The following is an 11,054-nucleotide window of genomic DNA, read 5'->3' as shown; positions in this document are numbered from 1 at the left end:
TAAGAACTCTACATATAACATAATACCAACATAATACCATAATGAAGAGAGACATAACATAATACCTCCGTTGCATGTTATGTGCAACAATTGAAATTTTATATCTTACAAAAAATACCCAATTGTTGCACATAATGTGAAACGAAGGGAGTATGTCGAAAGTATTGAATCAACCATTCTCAGATACTAGAGTAAAAGTTTCCGATGAACTCATTATCACTATTCTAGCAAGGGTTTTTTTTATACAAGAAGATGGAGTGCTTTCGAAATGTTATGGTTTTTTTTTATCTTCAGTTGGATGTTCATTGTCAAAAGCAAATTTTCCATTCATAGAGAAAAAAGCAATCAATTTCTGCTGAGAACAAGGGTCGTTAATTATGCCTTGCTCTTACTTTCTACACACAAACTACATATTCTACAAAGCCAATCCTACAATATTGCAACAATACACAAGTGGGGAAAAATGAGTAGGAAAGTAAAAAGACGGAGACACAGCTATCTCGATTCAATTGCATGAGTTTCTGAGCCTCTTAAGAATGATCTGCGCCACCAAATCTGGAAAGCTTTGCTAAGATTAGGGCATTCAGTTCCATGCTTAGAGAAACATCTAAACCATTCCATGAACAATGCATACTGCTGCTTCAGAGGAAGTGTAAGGAGGGATTGACCCATAGCTTCCTCCAATTCCCTCACATTCAATCCCTTTCTACACCTCTGCAACCAACCAAAGTCCAGAAGCATAGGACTAAACCACGAGTTGAGAAGCCCAAACCTTGATTCAGCCTGGCATTGCAATTTCCTTGTCCCCATGGCAACAAACAGAACTGCCGAGAGACGGCTTAGTTCATACCTCACCATAGGTGACGCTTTTTGATGCATTTCAAGTAAATCCTTTTGACAGGCCCACAAGTCAACGAAATCTTCTGCCATCTGACGATCGAGTAAGATTTCTAACAACCAATTAATGTTTTCAACCTGCCACGATATGGACTCAATTAAGGGTTTTTCTAAGTTTTTTTTGCTACTAGCCTGCTCAAGAGGGGCAGTGTCAGTGGCCTCTTGGAAAAGGCTAATCAGGGAAGTTATGCTACACCTACAGAGGGAGTAGAGATCCTCTTTGCTGATATCAAGATAATCTTTCTCATAAACTGAGCTTTTAGATAAGAGACCCGTAACCATGGATTTGAGCTCATTTCTTGCTTTGGCATTTCCACAAGTGGTGATGGAACGAACAATCTGGCTTGCCAAATTCTGCTGAGGAGAATTACAATCATTGAGGTTGAGCCTAGAGAATATCTCATTATTAGTTCCATCATCAAACTTGAACTTTGTGAAGAGTCTCCTAAGCTTCTCCTCCTCTTCCTCCGTCCAAGGAACAGCCTCAAGATACTTTAAGCAGGAGTGAATGCCTCGGTTGAACTTGATGCTTGCCGATACCTACAGGCAAAAAAATTCAGGACCAAGAAGAATGCTAATGTTTTCTAAAATGTTATGATATTTAGTCCAAGCATCTCTAAAAGAACAAAATAGTAGAATTCCAACCAAAAGACTTTTATTTTCCCGTTTCTTATAGTAGAAACACTATCTTTTACTCTGGTACAAACTTCTCAAGATAGGCATATAACCAGCTATAAACACAGCTTTGACATGTTTCTCACTTTTCCAAGGGCTACATGCAGCATACACTCTCAATCTGATAACACATCTACCTGAGTTCATTACTCACCAAAAACCTAATGAAACATGGATGAAATAAAAATGTGACCATCAAGCCCTCTTGAATGTAACTAATCCACAGTATTATCACCCCCGCACACATTGAAAGTTACATCTACATAAAAGCAATAGGTAAGGAATTAATGCATATTATTGTTTAGTGAGGACGCTGAAATTACCAAAAAGATAAAGCTAAGATGAATAGATGATAGGATTTGTCATCAACACATATGGTCACATATATCCAACTTTGCAAAGATGGTATCAAACAGGCAGAGCTTTCCCACAGTTTCATCTAGACGACTTCATAAAACATTACAGGTTTTCTGGCATTCTCTGACTAAGGGAATGTAAAATCTCTTCTCTTTTTTTTTTCAAGCTTTAGAAGACCATCAGAAAACAAAAACGGTTATGCTTGCACAAATGACAACCAGCAGCAGGATATCGGTCAACACAGGGAGAGCTGACAACCATCAGGAGGATATCGATCAAGACAGGGAGAGCAGGGAAACCATACAAACTTATGAAGGTTCTTCTAACACTTCACAAAATCTCACCAACATGCATTATATTACTTTCGCAGTCAATTTTAACGGCTTCCAAATTTCATTATGCACCGTTGCAGCATTGAATGATCAAATGCGACCTTAGGTAAAAAATGTGAAGCCAGTTTGTGTAAATTACTCACACACAGCACCCAATTACATTAATGTCTCCAGTCTCATAGAAAGGCCACCAATTACAATGCCACACAAATTCTATCACCTTCTCAATTCCCCTATAAATTGATTGACGCAACATTTTTCTTTCACATTGTTTAGTAACTATAATGACCAAGATATTCAAAAGCATTCAAAGTTCATAAGTATAATTCATCCATCGCATTCTATCCTATACATGAAACCCACCTCAAATCTACACTTCTAAACTTGCAAATGTAAGCTTATATTTGATAGTTCTAAGCTAGCCTATATAAGAGCATTGATGGTTTAGGCTGGAGATAAAAGCACAACATGCTATGCTGTTAAAATCTAATTACACTAAGGTTCAACACGTTAGAATCCCATGCCTACTCTAACATAATAAATAAATCACTGTGTGCATACAAAAGAGGGGTTAAGATAATTACAATAATTATAATTCAGTTCTTAGCTCAACGTATTTGAATATCAAAAGCTAAAGCATCTATGTTGTAGAGCAATTAAAAATGATTCACAAAAGTATAGACAATATCTAATGAGGTAAATCAATGACCCCTCAGTCATTTCACAAGCATCAGAAATAAATTGACAACAAAACTACTCAAAGATAACATTAAACCATAACCAAATAGCTTCAAGAGATCAAAAACATATAATGTATACCTCAAGAATATCGATGGTGCGAAAAGCTCCAATCTTAATGAGCTTCTTAGTGATATCATCTTCAAACATAAGCTCAATAGTCTCCCTAAAAACACCCAAATTCTCAACCTCAGGAACCTCAATCCTACAAAACCCACCATTCTTCTTGGAATTCTTAATCAACCCATCAAACAAACAACTATTTTCCCCCAAAACCTTAGAATTTAACTCCAAAACCAAACACCCACCACCATATTTCCCCTTCAAACTCAACCTCACATCAAACACACCTTCCTCCTCACTAACCCCGCCATCATCCAAACCCCCATTTTCTCTCTCCTCCCCCAAATCAACCTTCCGAGTTGAACCCAGTTCCTGACTCAGTTCCTGCTCCTGACCCACATTGCTAATTTTAGGCGGAATCATATCCGAATCAATTGGGGAAACCCGACCCGGAGATAGAATCCGACGACGGTCGATCCGACTAACTATACCCAACCCAGATTTGGAGCTCTGAGGTGAATTAGGGAAAGAATTAAGGGATTTTGACAAGGTTTCAGAAATGGGTGGACCCACAATTTTGTGGGGTGTTTTGGAAGAAGAAATCGAAAGGGTTTCAGGGGATTTTGGTGGGCTTTTGAAAGAACAACACCATGAAGAATAAGATGGTTTTGCAGTGGTTGTAATGGCGGTTTTCCGGCGAGATTGTTGTTCCCGGCGACGACCCTTTTGAGGATTCCGGTAAGAATCCATTGAAATGGGGCTAGATCAAAGAAATTGCAGAGCAAAATTGAGGGAGAAAAAGGGGAATTAGATTGCTTGAATTAGGGTTATGGAATCACTGACAAGTGAGTTGGAAAGAGGAGGAAAGAGAAGAAGAGTGAGAGTAGTAAAATTGGACTATTGAAGTAAGGAATTGAATAGTTTAGGGAGAATCTTGGATTATTGTTTGATTATTTTGTTTGTTAGTTTTGTTTGGTAATACAAGTATCCGTTTTCTTGTTGGACAGAGTTGCAGTTTGTGAATGGAAGAGAGAGAAGATGAAGAAGAAGGTGGGGGTAGTGTCAAGAGTGGTACAAGGGTTAAAATTAGGAAAATGTGTTTGATTCCAAATTAGTGAAAATAATGGCATTATGTGTGTAATTAGAAAGGTTTTAAATTGTTGATAATAATCTTGGATTTTGGTAATCTTTCGTTGTGGAGAAAGATTGATATATCGGTGATTAATCAGTTGAAATTATAAAGTTAACTTTTTGATGATGTAATCTAATGATGTATTAATCTAAATAATTGTTATTGCGGCATTTAAGTTGTTCGGGTCTAGTTGATTCAGTTTTAATCAAGCTTAGGTGTAATTTGATTTCTGGTCTATTCAAGTCTAATCAGATTGGGTCATATATACTCACGTAAATATTGTCAAATATCATTTACGTAGTAGATTGTTATGGCAGTAAATTAAACAATCTTAAACGCATTTATGTTTATGTTGGATTGGTCGATCCCGGTCGAGCCAATTTACAAACGAATCAAAATCAGTTATGTGATTTTGAATAGAGTTCAAATTCAAATTGATTAATCATGTATTAATGTACAAATTCTATTTTACGTCTCAAAATACTCGTTAGCTTAGTATCTATCTACTACAAAGTGCAAAGCATATATATGTTTACCGATATTGCTATTTTTTCACACTTGTAAGAGTTATAATGTGTACTCCGTATTTATCTATTCGGATAATTTGCAGAACACTTATTCGTACTTCCTATTGAAAGTCCCTTACATCAAGTCATCAATGGTACAATGCACACACCCTTGTAGTTAGATGTAAATGTATGTAGCCTAATATTGTCCATAGCACCCTTAATATCCTAACCAAATTGAAATGAAAGTCTCGTGATCCGAAAATATCACCAAATCAATAATATAATTAGCTTACAAGAATACAAGCTTCTTCCATCTACTTGTTAAAAGTGAATGTTATCATATAGCTTGCCTCAACTAATTAGGCAATGATAAAGCTACTTGTTACAAATCTTACACAAAACAAGTTGCAATTATTGTACTAATTACTTCACATATACGACACTCAAATGCATAAATAACTCACATTTAATCTCTAAAATTTGGCCAATTCATCTCTCACCAATTCAATCACTATCAATTAACTTTCTCATAAAGGTATGTGTAGTAATGTACTTGTGTACTTATGTACATGCACGCAATAAATATCTAGTTTTTGATCATGTATATATTTACTAATTATAGTATTATTTATTGCTTGTCAACAAAATTGTAAAGGATAACTAACATTTACAACACTATTATCACTGATTATTAATTGGAATGATTATTAGGCTAGATGTTTAGTCCAAAAGAAGATTAGAACTTCGAGTATTTTATGTAGAAATCAGAGTTTTGTATAAGCAAGTGATTATAAAAATAATCGTGGAGAAATACTTTTTTCACAAAATTGAAATTTTAGACATGGATGTTTATACTAAGAGTAGACACAAATCAGAGTAGTTAAATAATGTATAATAATCAAGTACATAATGGAAAGAAAGAATCAAATAGGGAAAATATTTACTCGTATAAGGAGAGAGTTTGAGTTAGTAACCGATAGGCATATCATATGTGTATTGGATGATGGATTTTTTTTTTTAAGCTAGTGATCGTGTATTTATCTAAACAATTACCACAATGGTAAAATTATAAATCTTAATTACACGAGGACATAAGTAATATTGACATATACTCGTAGTAAAAATATTTAGCCAAACCGCATTCCTATAATGTGATGTCTTAATTAAAGTTCTACCAAAAAGAAGGGAAAAAAAGTACTCGTACTACTTTTATCACTTGGCTTAATACAGAGTATTGGGGGTGATGTTTCTAGGTTTTGTCATGTTTCATCGGCAATCATTATTCGATGATCAATTCTTACCCATTACATTTAATTTCTTTAAGATTAATAAATCGATGATTTGACGGTAATTTTTCCTTTATATTTTGTACAAACTTAGGGACACATTTTTTTACTATTACATTTGACAACTTGCCGACTTGGCGTTATATACAAGTAGTAATTATTATACAATAGTTTTGTGAAAACATATTTCAAAATTTATCCCATTAAAACTACATTGAGTACTTAAGCTAAATTTCACAAAAGTAAACAAAATTTGTTTTCGTTTTTTTTAATATACCTAAAATAAATGACGGGTCGAAAACAAACATCAACAAAAGTTCAAAAACAAAAGTAGCACCTAATCTGGTTTAATGGTACATAATACAAAGATAACCCATCATTAAAAGCTCATTAAATAAGATTAATTAAGTGTATTTTATACGACTTTTACCCTAACATCGTGTCATGTTCCACTTTGAAGTTGATACTTTTTGTGAACTACTTGCCTATAGAAATATGATCAAATTGACGTGAAAACAAAGAAGGCCATAACGTCCAATTTAAATATTATGCATGGGGCGTAACATATAGTAATCCAAATTAAAGATGAACAACCTTATTTTTCTTTGTGAGCAACATATGCATATTATATAGTCTTAATATTATAATTATACAACAAAGAATCAATTAGATAAAGACTTATACAACGATGATAAGATTCCACGCGTTAACGTTATAATGGAAGTCTCGTTCAATTTTGTGGTTACCAATTTGCTAACCATTTTAGCTTTGCCAAAAAAATTCTCTATTAATTTTTTTCTATATATAATTAAAAAAATTTAGGTGGCACCAAATAATTCGTTTAGTACGAGGCAATATATAACAAGGCAAGTTCACCTAAAAATCTTTATTAAATTATAATTTACATCCAAAACGTCGGTCTAAAAATATTTTAAAAAATTCACTTTCATCAAATTCCAAACAAATTGGATATACCCATCAAAAAATCAAACATTTACCGCTTGCCACGTGGATAATCAACCCCATACTAGGTTGCCACGTGGTTAGATGACAAATTTGCCACGTTGTACTTAGTATTTGGTTAACCGTCTTAAGCAGTTAATTAGTTAAATTATTGTTTTTCCTCATACATACAATTATAAATACCATAGGTTATAATATAATATAAGGTCCAAGTTTGTCACACACTATATATAAAAGCCGACCCAATTTTTATGAAGTATTAGGTTGTCTGTCTCATCACATAGATTCTCTTGAATTTATTTATCCAAAATTAAAAGAGATGACAGAAGTTGTACCAATTATGAGGATTGATAGAAAATCTTCAATCGAATTTGAGCCTCGTACTCTTAATTTCCAACAAATTCAATCTGCAAGGGTATGCATTTGGTGTATTTATTCAATCTTATGTTTCATTTTTGTTGACATGGGTTTGATCTATTATTATTTATCAACGTTATCTGATTTAGTCGTAAGAATTGTATCTTGTATGACAAATTATGTAGTCGAATATTAGAGATGGTGAACTTATATATATCATAGGTGATTTAGAAAAATTTAGAGATTTTTGTGTGTGTGGATAATGGATAAATATATTTATAGTCTTTTATTCCATTCTAGGAATATTAGGATGTTATTAAGGGATTCACGGATGTTATAGGCTAGGTCGTATTCTGTGAAAGATTTTAGTTTGGATGTTTGAGTTTTAGTCGTATAATGGAAAAAGATTTAGCCATATTGTACTTAATTTTTTTAATACAAAGTTAAATTAATATTTTCAGAGATGTAAAAACAAGAAGAAAAATAGCCTTCAATCAAATGGGATTAAGTATTTTTGATGGAAGATAGTAATTTATTTTTTTTATCAAAAAGAGTAGTTTATTTTTTAAGGAATTTGTCTAATCATTATTGACATTCAGCTAATTCGAAATTTTGTTAAGCATGAGATTATAATATAATCTGCCAACCTTTATTCTTTTATAAGTATTTTTAATTACTGTGATTGAATTTTACAGGATGCAGCTTTGTGCGTATTAAATTCGAGGAGTATAGAAGAAGCAAATCAAATATTTACAGAGGTAATTAGTAATTACTGAAGATTCATATCATTATTAAATATTAGAAGAAGCAAAATAAATTATTTACAGAGGTAATTAGCTTTCTGCTAAATGCTAATGCATGGGATTTTTGTAATATGATAAACGTTTTGCACAATTGAAATATTCATTTAGCCGTAATTCAAATGTAATGTAACACATTGGGTCATGGGCTTAGCCTCATTTTTAAGGTAAGATCTATTAAGGGCCCAAATTTATGACGAATTTACTTGAATAAATGGCGATATTTTTTTCATAATTCATATTTTTTTATAGTTGTATACAAAGTATTTTAATTTGAGTTTAAAATATGGAAAATGCTATATATAATGATTATGTATAAAAAGTTAAAAGAGGATAGTATTGGTGAATTCATTAATTACACTTATTTACGCGTGATTTCATCATGCATTCATAAACTAATACGAGTACCAAATAAGGAAAGATATTTAATGCTTATTTGTAGCCTTAAGGGCTACATATAGTATTACCTTTAAAATATATAGAGATAGGGTTTGAGGAAATCGAGATTGAGGGATAGCTTAAGTAGTTAGAGCTTCCTTCCCGATTTCAGGAGACCCTGGGATCGAATTTCATCACCCGCCCTTGTGGCTCTCTAAACAAAAAATTTAAAAAAAAATAAAAAAAAAAGATTTGAGGAAATCGATCTATACGTGGTCTATATGCTATAAATATTTTATTATTTATCAGTTATGAACGATCATCTTGGTAGTAATTTAGTCATTTTAAATTTTTAATAATGAAATATGTGACAAATTAGACGATTATTTTCAAATGTCATGTGTATCAACACAACTGAAAAAATGCGACTATTATATAAGAACGGATAGAGTATTACATTTAGCATGTACATAACTGATATGTGTCATAACTTAATATTGTAGGGTATGGTGCCCGTAGTAGCCGGTGCAAGCCGAAATACACCATGGATAATCCCAACGAGTGGATGTAGAGATGAAGAAAAGGATGTGTATCAAACATATAGCAATCAACATCTCATAATGGACACATCAAGGGAGGCGTTCACTGCTCCATTTTAGGCCCTTTCTTAGTCATGCTTTTATTTTCTCTTCATGTAACAGTGCACTTTAACCTGCTTCTGTAAATATAGCAGCAATCCAGCACTTTTTTTTGTTCCCCTTTGATACTAGGAAGTCTTTTCTGTTAGAGAAGCTTACAACAAACTTTGTATATTGTGTTCAATCTTTATATGGACCGCCTAGTAGCAATTGTTACAATGTATTTGTTCATGATCATCAACAGTTGTTGGGCGTGGTTCAAATTGTAAGGCCCAATATCTTGATGGAGTGTATGTGCGTGTTCTAGAGAATTTTAGAGAAACCAAGCAAAATGTGTGTTTTCACACGATTTACTTAATTTATTTACAAGCTTGTATTACTACGTATATAACTTTCTTGAACTTAATAGGCCAGGAATCACAAGTCAATAAACTTGTGCCTTTTGTCTTTAAATTTTAAAATTTTCAATCGAATTAGTCAAACGTTGTCCAAGTAATAATGCAAAAATTGATTTAAATTGGCTATTTTCATATGGTTATTGTCATTCAGCCAATTAAAATATTTCTTAAACTTGAAATTATGAAAAAAAAATTAGCATTCTAGCCTGTACAATGTTGTTATGTTCAAGGAAAAATTGTTGGGAATAATCTCATCTTTGGGACGTTAAAATATAATCCCATCTTTGGGATATTTTTAAATAATCCAACCTTTATACCCAATCCGCTCAAAATGGTCCCGACCGGTCATGTAACCTGTTATAACAAGTTACATGACACGTGGCGGCCTGTGATTGGTCAAACAAATAAAAATAAAATAAAATTTTAAAAAAAGTTAGATTTTTAAAGAAAAAATAAAAAAAACCACCTACCACCCACTAGCTGCCGCCTGAGCCCATCCCCTTCCCTGCGGCTCCGGCCACCCAGCCCCCAACCACAGCGCCGAACCCCCTCCCCCTCCCCTGAATCACCAACCCCCTCCCTCAAGAACACCTAGGCAGTTTTTTGAAAACCTAGGCAAAGCTCCGGCGAGCTACAAAACCATCCCACACGCTTTTTTCTGTCCCGATCCCAGCCCCCTCCCCTTCCCCGGTCCCTTTTCCGGCTACCTCACTTTCCACATGCCCCAATTTTGACCCCTATCCCCTTCAAACGCCTCGATTTCGGCCCTTCTCCCTCTTCCCATACCTTGATTTCGGTCATGGTTATGGTGGTTTAGTGGCGACAGAAGAGGGTAGGGGAGGGTTAGCAAACGACGCGGTGGCCGGTATGGCTGGGGTTTGGTCGCTGAGGGTATGGCGGCGCTGGGCACCGTCTGGGCCGATAATAGGGGCGGGGAGGTGGCTGGGGTAGCGGTGGAGCTAGGGTCTGGTTTAATTTTAGTTTTTTAGGAAAAAATTAAAAATAATTAATTAATGTTAATTGCTAATTATCATTTCTTAAAACAAAATTAATAAATAAATTAAACTTAATCACGTGGTGATACGTGTAAATTAAACTTAATAAAAAATAAATTTACCTACTCAACCGATTACAGTTCACTTGGGACCATTTTGAACGGATTGAGTATAAAGGTCGGATTATTTAAAAATATCACAAAGGTGGGATTATTTTTCGCGGACGCCCCAAAGGTGAGATTATTCCCAACAATTTTTCCTATGTTAAATGTAAAGCTTGAAATGTATTTTTTGTTATATACAAAGTAATTTTTTATGATAAAAATGAAGAATTATACGAAATGTATATATGTAAGGACTTTGAATTATTCTTTATATTTATATATATGGGATAATATAAAAAGAGCATCAATAAATATTGTATTAGGAATAATACGATTTAAAAAATTAAAAATTAAAAGGAAGGGGGAAAGATTTAAGGACCCTAAAAAATAAAAAAATTGAATGAGGAGATATGTGGTGCCAATGGTTTCAGT

General features: G+C 33.8%; 2 protein-coding genes across 2 annotated transcripts; one reads left to right on the top strand and one right to left on the bottom strand.

Moving 5' to 3' along the window:
* Positions 1-198: 198 nt before the first annotated feature.
* On the bottom strand, positions 199-4,249 carry LOC110736598 (BTB/POZ domain-containing protein At2g13690-like). Its single transcript, XM_021916859.1, has 2 exons — positions 3,081-4,249; positions 199-1,437 (listed from the first exon to the last, which is right to left on the bottom strand). Exons 1-2 carry the CDS (start codon positions 3,810-3,812, stop codon positions 496-498), a joined length of 1,674 nt encoding a protein of 557 aa, XP_021772551.1. The 5' UTR covers positions 3,813-4,249; the 3' UTR covers positions 199-495.
* Positions 4,250-7,161: 2,912 nt separating this feature from the next.
* LOC110736597 lies at positions 7,162-9,483 on the top strand. Its single transcript, XM_021916858.1, has 3 exons — positions 7,162-7,367; positions 8,005-8,067; positions 8,991-9,483. The coding sequence occupies exons 1-3, from the start codon at positions 7,272-7,274 to the stop codon at positions 9,144-9,146; spliced, it is 315 nt and encodes a 104-aa protein (XP_021772550.1). The 5' UTR covers positions 7,162-7,271; the 3' UTR covers positions 9,147-9,483.
* The last annotated feature ends 1,571 nt before the right edge of the window (positions 9,484-11,054 follow it).

The sequence above is a fragment of the Chenopodium quinoa genome, unplaced genomic scaffold, assembly GCF_001683475.1.
Source record: "Chenopodium quinoa cultivar QQ74 unplaced genomic scaffold, ASM168347v1, whole genome shotgun sequence".
Taxonomy (NCBI): domain Eukaryota; kingdom Viridiplantae; phylum Streptophyta; class Magnoliopsida; order Caryophyllales; family Amaranthaceae; genus Chenopodium; species Chenopodium quinoa.
This window is presented reverse-complemented; position numbering and strand designations above follow the sequence as displayed.

What these genes read in the sequence shown, in the direction of transcription:
- LOC110736597 (XM_021916858.1), top strand. Translation starts at nt 7,272, where the DNA reads ATGACAGAAGTTGTACCAATTATGAGGATTGATAGAAAATCTTCAATC. An exon ending in AACAAATTCAATCTGCAAGG is followed by an intron (nt 7,368 to 8,004) that starts GTATGCATTTGG and finishes TGAATTTTACAG; the next exon opens with GATGCAGCTTTGTGCGTATT. An exon ending in CAAATCAAATATTTACAGAG is followed by an intron (nt 8,068 to 8,990) that starts GTAATTAGTAAT and finishes TTAATATTGTAG; the next exon opens with GGTATGGTGCCCGTAGTAGC.
- LOC110736598 (XM_021916859.1), bottom strand. Translation starts at nt 3,812, where the DNA reads ATGGATTCTTACCGGAATCCTCAAAAGGGTCGTCGCCGGGAACAACAA. An exon ending in GCACCATCGATATTCTTGAG is followed by an intron (nt 1,438 to 3,080) that starts GTATACATTATA and finishes TTTTGCCTGTAG; the next exon opens with GTATCGGCAAGCATCAAGTT.